This window comes from Cucumis sativus, chromosome 6 (genome assembly GCF_000004075.3).
Source record: "Cucumis sativus cultivar 9930 chromosome 6, Cucumber_9930_V3, whole genome shotgun sequence".
NCBI classification, from domain to species: domain Eukaryota; kingdom Viridiplantae; phylum Streptophyta; class Magnoliopsida; order Cucurbitales; family Cucurbitaceae; genus Cucumis; species Cucumis sativus.
This window is the reverse complement of record NC_026660.2, coordinates 12,189,980-12,201,743: the sequence shown is the minus strand read 5'-3', so window position 1 is coordinate 12,201,743 and position 11,764 is coordinate 12,189,980. Positions and strand designations below refer to the sequence as shown.

At 31.4% G+C, this 11,764-nt stretch overlaps 2 protein-coding genes across 2 annotated transcripts; one reads left to right on the top strand and one right to left on the bottom strand.

Moving 5' to 3' along the window:
• Nucleotides 1-1,196: 1,196 nt before the first annotated feature.
• LOC101211426 (non-specific phospholipase C1) lies at nucleotides 1,197-4,988 on the top strand. The gene is made up of 3 exons (XM_004143103.3): nucleotides 1,197-2,414; nucleotides 3,653-3,829; nucleotides 4,451-4,988. Exons 1-3 carry the CDS (start codon nucleotides 1,310-1,312, stop codon nucleotides 4,771-4,773), a joined length of 1,605 nt encoding a protein of 534 aa, XP_004143151.2. The 5' UTR covers nucleotides 1,197-1,309; the 3' UTR covers nucleotides 4,774-4,988.
• An 841-nt stretch (nucleotides 4,989-5,829) lies between these two features.
• On the bottom strand, nucleotides 5,830-8,305 carry LOC101206217 (dehydrodolichyl diphosphate synthase 2). The gene is made up of 3 exons (XM_004143168.3): nucleotides 7,788-8,305; nucleotides 7,221-7,288; nucleotides 5,830-6,529 (listed from the first exon to the last, which is right to left on the bottom strand). Exons 1-3 carry the CDS (start codon nucleotides 8,175-8,177, stop codon nucleotides 6,082-6,084), a joined length of 906 nt encoding a protein of 301 aa, XP_004143216.1. The 5' UTR covers nucleotides 8,178-8,305; the 3' UTR covers nucleotides 5,830-6,081.
• Nucleotides 8,306-11,764: the final 3,459 nt, after the last annotated feature.

Below are 11,764 nucleotides of genomic sequence, written 5' to 3'. Positions count from 1 at the left end.
ATGTTGAAACCAGATAGAAACTCGATTCAATTGATCAAAACCATCCTGAATTGGTTTTGTGGTAAATAGAAACATGAACTTGTAAAGAACAAAAAGGTTATAACTTAATCTAGGGTGGTTAAAAGAACATATTTAGGACTTAAAAGTCAAAATAATATGTAATCTAAGGGATGGATTCGTAGCTTATCTTTTTCAGCTTTCAACCATAACATCGGGCCAAATGGTTGTATGAAATTTAAACAACACTACCACATGTATAAGATGTCTATCTTTCATTTAATGCAGTGTCTCAACCTCATCACTTTCTTTTTAGTTGCTCCAAAGTTACAACTACCCTAAAATTACACATTAAATGTAAATTAGGTTACAAATTAAGTGAAGTTAATTCAATTTTTGACTTCTAAATTTAAAATTTTAAGTATAAGTTTGATTCTCTCATATTTGTAAATATAAAAAAAAATTCTATACTCAAAACCAAAAAAATTAAGATATAAATTTTTGAGATATTCAATAAAAACGGTGACAAAGTAACTAGAGTCTTAAATAAAATATGTTTTTAACAACTTAAAATCAATCTTTGATAATATGAACTTAATCTAAAATGGTAAAATTAAATACTAAATTAATTTTGAATCATTAAAAATATATTTTAGAAATATTTTAAATATGAGAAAAATGATTTTGTTAACATTCAGAAAGAAAAAAAAAAAAAAAAGGAAAAAAAACTCAACACCCCCTTCCTAAATATCAAAATTAATTCTAACCATCCACTGACATATTTTGAAGTAAATGAAAAATAAAAAACTTTTAAAAAGCGATGGATGACACTTGGACGAATATGGTGATGTATTTTGGAAACAGCCTTACCTGATTGGCTCGCCTTTGACTACTTAGTATCACCCTAAACCCATCTTAACCTTCTTAACAACTCTTCCATTTCAAGACGTTTCTTCCTGAATTTATGCTTTTCATATCCTTATTTATATTTGTGAATGTTTAGATTAACTTATTTTTTACTATTAGATTTGAGTGTTCAAACAAATGATATTTAGAAGATAGTAATTAATATTTGCAAACACACTTATTTATTTCTCTAATTTCGTATATTAGTATTAATAATTTTTTTATAAAAAAAATATCAATTTTTTGGTACTTTACTTTACTTTCTTGAAAAACCCGTTGGGTATTTATTCGTTTTCTCTTTCTCCTCTGTCGTCTGAGTTTTATCATCTTCTTTGACTCTCAATCTTCAAAGTCGGCGATCATTATCTCCGCCGCCGTTGGCGGTTGTCGATTCTTGCCGTCGGAGATGGTGCTCCGTGAAGCGGTTTTGACCTCCTTTTTTCTAATATATCTCTTATTTTCGTCCCATGCTTTCGAGTTCGATTTCAAGAAGAGGCGACATGAAATCCAAGGACCTATCAAGAGTGTGGTGGTTTTGGTCATGGAAAATCGCTCCTTTGACCATGTCTTAGGCTGGCTGAAATCCGTTCGACCTGAAATCGACGGATTGACCGGTAAAGAATCGAACCGGGTTTCGGTTTCTGATCCCAACTCTGAAGAGGTTTTCGTCTCTAACGATGCTATCTTCATAGATTCCGATCCCGGCCATTCTTTTCAAGCGATCAGAGAGCAAATTTTCGGATCAAACGACAGTTCGGTGAATCCGGCTCCGATGAACGGATTTGCACAGCAGGCGGCGGCAATGGACGAAATCGACATGCCGAAAACTGTAATGAGTGGGTTCAAGCCGGAACGAGTTCCGGTTTACACAGAGTTAGCGAACCAGTTTGCGGTCTTCGACCGGTGGTTCGCGTCAGTTCCGGCGTCGACTCAGCCGAATCGGTTCTACGTCCACTCCGCAACCTCTCACGGCGCCATGAGCAATGTAAGGAAGGATCTCATCCATGGCTTCCCTCAGAAAACAATTTTTGACTCATTGGATGAAAACGGCCTCACTTTTGGGATTTATTACCAAAATATCCCCGCAACCCTATTTTTCAAAAGCCTGAGGAAGCTGAAGCATATAGTTAAATTTCACTCTTATGCTTTGAAATTCAAATTGCACGCTAAGCTTGGAAGGCTCCCAAATTACGCTGTTATTGAACAGCGTTACTTCGACGTTGATCTTTATCCGGCCAACGACGATCATCCGTCGCACGACGTGGCTCGTGGCCAGAAATTTGTGAAGGAAGTTTATGAAATTCTTAGAGCAAGTCCTCAATGGAAGGAAATGGCGCTGCTGATTACTTACGACGAGCACGGCGGGTTTTACGATCATGTTCCGACGCCGGTTACCGGCGTACCTAATCCGGACGGAATCATTGGACCGGATCCTTACTACTTCCGGTTCGACCGGCTGGGCGTTCGAGTTCCGACGATTCTGGTGTCGCCGTGGGTCGAGAAAGGAACAGGTGAGAATTTGTGTTTTGTGTCTTTGAATCTGGAAAGTTGATTACTGCTTCAAAGTATTGGTTAGAACACCGTTGATATATCTTCAGCCATATTTGTCGCCGCATCTTCCCCCCCTTTTCAGTTTGATTTCAATTTCCATTACTGTTGTTTTTGTTTTTAGCTTGTTTGTTAATATTTTAACATCCATGTGCTTTTCCCCTTCATTTCCTTTATAAAAAAATTGTAAAATTACCACAAACATTTCAATTTTAACCTGAATGTAAAATTTCATTATAGACTATGTGGTGATGACTTTAAAAATGAAATTCATGTGGTGATGACATTTCAAGTCTTGTCTTTTTAGGTCTCGCATATCTGTTCCCATCTTAATTTGCATTCATAATAAATTCGTTTCTTCTTTTTTTATTTTTGGAAATTAATTATATTCACTTCTACACGAACGTAGAAGATTGGTTGGGGATCTAAAATCTTTTCTAGAACTATTCCTGTGGAGTGCATTTTATTCAACTTTGAACGAAATTATTGTAGATTTGTTAGTTCAGTAACATTAACTTATGTTATGTACAGTTATTGTAGATTCACCTTTATAGTTATAAACATTTAGGAAGTCATTCCAAACCGGCTATTAGTTGAAGGCCACTTATTTACTATGATGTAGCCAAATCCAAGTGAATAAAGGAACTCATGTGTGTGTGTATTTTTAATTTATTGTTTTTCTACATAAGATATTTCCCAGAGCTTCTGGATTAGGACTGTGTTGATTTGGGTAGCACTTATAAAAATGTGATGAAACCGAGTTGTTGGGTTTGGGTTTGAAGGATAAGGTAGCCACAGTTAACAAAGGTTACCGACCAAACCAATAGTTAGTTGGTCGTCTAAAAGCGTGATAACCGACTAACTGAAATTCGGGAAGCACAAAATTGGTAACCTTTAACTCGGAAAGTACAGCATTGAGGAATTAAGTGAGAAGTAAGTAACTACTCATATTGAATTGTCTGCTTAACTTTGTTTTGAGAGGATCATCAAACCATAGCTGTAATGTAGAAGACGAAAGTTCTTAACTTCTCACTTAAACTCCTCAAAGTGGATTCAGTTGGTTGTTTGAGCTGGTTGGTTTTCTTCTTTAGTCGGTTTCGAGTAGTTGGTTTGGTTACATCCATGGCAGGAAAAATTCGTAATCCGAGTAGTTTGATGCCCTGCCAGTTTTGTTGATTAATAATTCTATTGTTTGGTGCAGTGATTCATGAGCCTGTTGGACCAACTTCTACTTCACAATTTGAACATTCCTCCGTTCCTGCCACTGTGAAAAAGCTTTTCAACCTAAAATCTAACTTCCTAACAAAGCGGGATGCATGGGCTGGTACTTTTGACCATTATTTGAAGCTACGCGACCATCCTCGGGATGATTGTCCAGGTACTTATCAATCTTGATCGAGACTTATATTAATATCTTCAATGGTTTCCCATGAATGCTCACGTATGGCTACAAATATTATTATGGGTTTAAGGACATGGTAATAAAATTAGTCAAAGAAGCTTGTTAGTACAGAGTTTATTACAACTAGAGAGAGCTGAAGATAAAACCATAATGGAGGGAGGCAAGAGTTCGAGGAAATCAAATTACTTGAGTAACTGTGTTTCTTTTAACTTTCATCTTCCAATATTTGACGACCATTTAATTACTGTTTTTTTTTTTCCTAAAAAAAGTTAAAGTTTATATCCTCTCATTTTCTTCTCATAGTTTTCATCATTTTTAAGTAAAAGAGTTGAATTCTTGATCAAATTTAAAATACATAAACAAATTTTTAAGAATTACTTGTTTTCAAAACTTGGTTTGGCTTTTAAGAAGTAGAGATACCAAGGCATTAAATTTAGAAATTTAGAAATTTAGAGGTTGAAAATATGTTTATAGGTTTAAAAATTAGATAGTTACAAAATGGATATTTTAAGTATCGGGATTCTCTAACAACTCAACTCGATGCATGCATCTGCTGCAAGTGGCTCTCTGACAATTTATCTTAAATCTTTACGCCAGAAACTCTTCCAAAGGTAACGGCACCGCTGCGACCATGGGGACCGAAAGAACACGCAAAGCTCTCAGAGTTCCAAGTCGAATTGATCCAACTTGCATCGCAGCTCAATGGTGATCATGTGTTGAATTCTTACCCAAACATTGGGAAATATATGACTGTTGGTGAAGCCAATAAGTATGCAGAAGATGCAGTGAAAAGATTTCTTGAAGCTGGAAGAGTTGCTCTCATGGCAGGAGCTAATGAGTCTGCCATTGTCACCATGAGGCCGTCTCTAACCAGTCGAACCACAGCAGTGGACTCCGGTCCGTTTGTCGAAACGATCTGATTTGATTTGCCTATGAAGTTGTAAATACAAGAATAGGGATGGATATATATATATATATTGTATAAATATTGAAACTGCTATCTGTATGTAACACGGTCAGCGTAGAACTATTGTTAGACAAGTACTTTGCCATGTACCTCTTAAAGAAACTTTGATATGAATTCCTGTTTATATATGGAAATATTTATTCCTTCCAGGTATATATTCATATTTCATTTGAGGTGTTTGGTGAGTTGTAACGAGATGAAAACAAATGTTTGGATTGAGCGTTTCAACTCGATTTATAATACAAAAGCTCTTTCTCTTCCACTGTTTTCATGCTTTGCTATTTTATTTTTGTTCATGTTTGTTTACGTGCGTTTACAGACACTCCTATGATTTAGGATTTTCTGTATTCTTCATTAGATTTTAGCTTTTCAAACATTCTTTAGGATTTATTTGTCAAGATTATAATTAATTTTGTTGGTAACATAAAAATTTAAATTCATTCATTTGAAGGGACAAAATAAACCTATAACCTTTCGTCTATCAGAATAATTTTTAATTGTTATTATATGAATGAACTAAAATGGATTAATATTGATAAAGTTACTTAAAACACAATTTCTTTTCACAATTCCTTTAGATGTTTAGTTTTAGTTTCTAACATATGGTATCATCAACATTATTTTTCTCTTTTATTAATAATATGCATAAAAAATGGATTAATAGGTATAGTATTACTGTTATTATTAAATGCTATTATTTTCATTGTTTTTATTTATTTAATATTCTCTCATCTTTATAAGTTGTATCAATTTAAATTGTATATTAATTTTCAATCTTCTAGTTTTGTTTGAACAAACCTCCCTATAAAACTTCTAATTATATAAAAACCAATAATCTTAGGTTTTTAGTTAGTATTTCTTTCAAGAATCTAAGCTCAAACCATAAATTGATATGCATAAATTGATATTTATCACTTCCCATTTTCATAAAAGTTTCAAAGAAGAATCTTCCATTTTTATAAAAGTAATTAATACCCAAATTTGAACACATAAGTAAGATTAGAAACCATACAAAAAAACATAACTGAAATTGCAAAAATTAACCAAATGGCACCAAATTTGGTATTCATATGTTATATACATACCATTTCGAAGTTACATCCCTCATCCTTCCCCTTCCCCAATACCTTTTCACCCTAATTTCATCTCCTATGTGTTGTTAACATTATTATTTTTCTACTAATCGTATCGTATAACCTTTTTTTCTTTTTTTTTTCTTTAATTATTATTTGGGTTTTTATTTTTAATTAATGAATTGTTGTCAAGATTGCCTTCCGCCGTAGCGCCGCTGCCTGGTCTGATAAGAAAGCAAAGCTTCAACAAAATCGTCCTTCCGAAAATCAGGCCACAGCGTTTCGGAGAAGAAGAATTCGGTATAAGCGGATTGCCAGAGCAAGAAATTGCTGATTCGGAGCTCGCCACTGGTTCTGATTAAGAGATCGGGGTGAGGAATGTGCGTACATTTGGTTTCGAGTTCTTGTTCAATGAGATCGTCGTTAATGTCTTCCACTTGAATCTCGTCGTTTTTGACTTTCCGAGCTAGGTTTCTGCAGGCTTGAACGACGTCGTATCTTCCACTGTAGCTGGCCGCTACTATTAGTTGAAGCTTTGTGTTGGATTTTGTTCTTTCCACTGCTTCGTTTATTAGGTTTTGTAGGGATTTTGGAAGAAGTGATAAATCCCCAATTACTGATAGTCTAATTCCCTTCCTGTTCAAATGTTGAAATGAGATTTTTCGTCAAATTAATTAGGTTACAATTTACATCTACCAAATCACAATATTAGATCTTATTGATAATCAATTGTAAATCTCATGATTTTTTTGTTAATCGATTGTATTTCAGTTGCTGTAACTGTGTCCTTTAATTCAATTTAGTAAGTTGATAAGATTTTCATTAATAATATATTGTTTACAAAGTTGCTATTAAATTATTGAAATTGTTTATGAGATTTTATATTAATTTTAAAAACAATGGTTTTCCTTACATAATTAACTAAAAAGCAAATCATCCCATTAACATTCATAAACTTTTCCTACTTTTCTTTTTCTTTTTAGTTCCGCTCAATTATTGCATAACACATATTTATCTTTTAAATATCCGAGAATGTATCAACTTTTAGGTTGGTTTTCTACAAAAAATTTTAGAGTAGAAATTTAAAAAATGATAATATTTTTAATGTTTCTGAGGTAAAAAACAATACAAGGTTGAATATTGGTTTTTATATTCATATTTTTACGAAAATTTGTTATAGATAAAAAAAAAAGTGAAACTAAAGTTTATTATATTGCGTAAATAGTTTCCTCGTGTTTATCATTATTATAAATTAATTAGGGTTTATTATAAAAAGAAATTAGGATAAAGAGTTGATTGAGTAAAGAAGATGGGGAGTAGAATTTACCTGGAAGATTTCTCCATCTCGGATTTCAAAACTCTTTCGAATAAAAACATCAAAAACTCGACCTCACGCTGCTCCCCAAAAAACAATATAATAATTCCTCATCACCAAATTCACCCATATAATATAATTGGAAAATAATTCTATACTAAATAATAATAAAAACAAGTGGGTAGAAAATTAATTAATACTAGACAAACCATAATTATTAAAACTTTCAATTTGTATTTATTTAATTTTTAAAAAATAAAAATACTCAATAGTAGCTTTGGACATCTCGTTTTCTTATATGTGACTAAATAATCTTAATTTTTCTTTAAAAAGATTGAATTATTATGTTTCCATATCATAAAAGGACTTTATCATCCATACTCTAAACAAACTTATAGATTAAAGAACCGAAATGAAAAATAAAAAATTGAAGATTTAAATACAGAACTTCTAAAAAGTATTTAAAACAAAAATATTATAATATGTTTAGATAGATATAGATATATATAGTTGGATTAAATATGTAATTGAATAGTTTGAAGAAAATATAAAAGAGAGTAAAAGGGAGAGAGAAGTGACCTTAGAGCGAAGCCAATTATCATAAGAGAAGGCAAAAACAGAGAGTACTGGAATATCCCATTCCAAACAAAGGTCGACCATTTCCCTCAACGACCGTACCCCGGCGTCGTGCCCTTTCGAGTCCGCCATATTCATCGCCCGTGCCCACCGCACATTTCCGTCCATAATCACCGCCACGTGTCTCGGCAGGAACTCCTTCTGAAGCCCACCTGGCAACGCCGCTTCCTCCGCCGCAGGAGCCGCAACGTCCGCCGCCCTTACACGGAGGTTCCCCAAACGGCGCCTTTTGAATTCATAGGGCTTTGGAAGTGCGCAACCACTTAGAAGGAATTTAGGCGGTGGAGTGATTGGAAGGTTGTCGATGGGAATTGGGAATTGTAAGGAAAACATTATCCCCAATTAGAAGAGGAATTCTGAATTTCAAAATTTTCTTTTCTTTCTACCCAATTTATTGTAAAAGAAAAACAAAAGATTTGAAAAGGTGAAAAAAAGAAAAAAAAGCTTGCAATTTCGAATCCATTGTAAGCGCCTTAAAATAGGTAAGTCTCTGGATAAAGACAATTAAAACGACACCACAAGTGGAAATTATGGCGTCGTTTCGTTAGGATTTTTCCAATTTGACACTGATTTTTTTTCATTTCATTTCTTTATTTATTCTCCAGACTATTGAACACTGTTGCTTCATCGAATCCGCAACTAATAGAGAACACTGATTCATTAGCCAAATAAGGGGAAAAAAAAAAAAAAAACTCAATGATATATGCTTTTTTTTACGACTAAATTTAAAAAACATATAATTTGAAATTTTATTTGACTCTTATTTCAAGTTATATAATATTAAAATTATCTTTATGATTTAAGACAGACAGAGATTTATATATATTGAATCCATAAGTGAGAAGAACACTTAAGTAAGGACCGATGATTTAGAAATAATTTTTAGAAATTTGTTTTTTACAATATCCTTAAACTATATTTGGCAGTTTTCCAAATTTCAAAAAATTATAAACTATACTTAATTTTTCGTTTTTAGTTACTTATACTTATTGCATCTTAATGAAGGTCTTTCATAATATATGTGTAGATATCTATATATAGTTTAATAATAATATACTTTAGTTTTTTTTTTCTTTAAAAAACATATGATTTTTGTATTAATCTTTTTTCTTAAAAAAAAACTATACAAATACTTTCTAACTCAAAGGAACACAAGCATGCATACATTTCAAAATTAAAAACTATTCTATATCTCTCCTATTTAAATTACAAATTTAATATTTTGGTTTAATTTAAGCTTGTGTCTATTTTTTATTTAACTTAGAAATAGATAAAATGTTAGATTTTTGTTTCTTTTTATTAAAACAACTTTCAATTTAGTGTCTAGTTTTCATGATTTAAAAAACCATAAAATAAAGTTAATGATTTGTAATTTTAAATAAAAAGTTATGTTTGAAGTTATATGCACAAGGTACTAAATAGACATAAACTATATAAACAAATATTTAAAAGTTTTGAACTCTAAAACTCTAAACTTATACGTAAATCAATTTATATATATTATTTTATTTTGAATTCAATAAACATAAATATGGAATTCAATAAATCAAATAAATACTTACAATATTTTTCTCTAAAAAAAGAAAGGAATACAAAACTTTTTGGTGCAATTATAATTTTGCAGTCTAAATTTTTTTTATTTTAATTTTTTTTTATTGGTAATATTTGGTTTGTTTGGATATAACTGAGTTGGGAGGGTTCTGGTTCTTATCTTCTCTAGAGTGTCAATCGATTTGATTATAATAACCACATTTGTCATTTTCAATTCCCTCTTTAAATTTTGATCGTAAACTTTTTTTTTGTTTTGTTTTGTTTTAATTTTCAAAATTATCAACTGTTTCGTTTTAATTTTCCATGACTTTCATGGTTGGTGCTGCTTTCGACACATGTGCTCAAGATTATTACACTATATGATGATGCAGATATTAATAATAATGGGTTGGGTTTTAGTATTTTTGTCAATTTTGATTGATATCATTGGAGAGTCGTGCACTCAATGCGAAAAGTTATAAAACCATGATTTTCTCGATCTCTATTATTATTCTATGATAAGCCCTAGCTAGCCTACTGGTTTTTGAACTCAAACCATAGGTAATAATTTCAATAATTGCATGACATTTTTGTCCAAGGTTAGATCAATCATCCTTCGTCTAAGGAGGGTAAGCCGGTTATATAGCTCTCGAGGTAATGTTTTGTGTTATGGACAAAACTAAAACAAACACTATTTATCGACGTATCACGTGTAGACAAAAATTCAATTTCTATCCAATAAGGCTTTTACATGAAGAATTATCTTTGTTTATGTCGATATATAGATTAAGCATGGAAAGAAGTTGAGTTTTGCTAACACAAGTCCTTGGATTGGTAAAAATAGTTTTAGTTCATGAAATATATATAAGTAGAAATGTTAGATCATGTTATAAGATGAGTTTCAAGAAAGGCGTTTTCCTACCTACTTGTTTATTTGTACGATAATTCTGTCACATAATGTCAAAATTTGTGGTTCGAAGCTTTGCCTTTCGACTCCATTATCTAACCATGCGAAACAATGTTGGTAAAGACTTTGTTCAAGTTGTATGTTTTTTTAAATAAAAAATTGTTAAGCAAATTATTGTGTATTGAATTGAATTAATTCAACTATTCCTTTTAATTGAATCTTTTAACCTGATTGACAAACGACTATTGCGTAATCGTATATAATCACTTCATCACATAGTTAACTCACCCTAAACACCAAACTTTACCTACAAAAAATTAAATATCAGTTTAATCTTAAAATTAGGCATTTGAATTTAGGGTTTGTATAATAAATATTTTAATTTTCCACATGTTTAATTAAAACCTCTCTTATTCTAAGTTGTAAATCAATACATAATTGATTGATGTGTCTCTTTCACAATATTTGTTGCTTCTAACAACAACCACCCTAATTTTTCTAGCATATATTTTTATTCAAACTCTCCATCAGTTTTTCTTTGGTGTGGTTGGAGATTATTTGGATAATTTAATAATTGGATCTGATTTTATTTTTCTTTTATTAAGTTTGAATTTTGGCTATAATTTTAACTATTTGTTTGAAAAATAAAAAATGAAATTCAAATCAATAATAAAAACTAAATTGTTATTAAAGAAGATTAATTTGTAATTCGTATATTACAAATCTCGATGGCATTAATTTCACAAAAGGAATTTTGTACGAAAGAAAAAATTTCTTTCTAAATGCGAATCGATTTTGAGTTTTGAGTTCAAACGAAGTTATACATCAATTTAAAACACACTGAGACAATTATTTTTATTTATATACTTTTAATTTTGGTGTTAGGTGAACAAATATGTCATACATACCATTGTCGAGTTAGCTAAGAACTTTGTATTAGACTTATCAATTAGTATAACTAAATTAAATAACATAGTTGTGCCATTGATTGAGGTTTAGGGTTTAAGATTTGGATGGAGAGTAAACCTATTAGAGTAACATCTTAGTTCGAAGGAAGGAATTTAAAGACAAGGTAAAAGATCAACACCAATAAATTAAAATTATACATTTATGATGTGATATGTGAGTTTATACGAGTTCTCTTGTATCAAGTGCATTTCTAAATTAAAAGGAGTCTTATTCGTCCCGAAGACGTTTTAAATCTAAAACGACCATTTGGTTTGAATTAAATAAGTAATAAAAAGTTACAAGGGTATATGTACCAATAAAGCAAAAATAAAAGAATTTTTAAACACAAAAATAGAAAAGAATAAAAAAGATATTGGAAGTGAAGAGATGAAGAAGAAGAAGGTGATATGATAGATAGCGATGGTAAGAGAAAATTACAAAAGCTCATTCATATTCCAGAAGCTACGGAGAAACTCTCTTCGCAAATTGGCTGAAACGGAGAAAGCGCCATTGGAGGACAAAATTAAACAGTCTA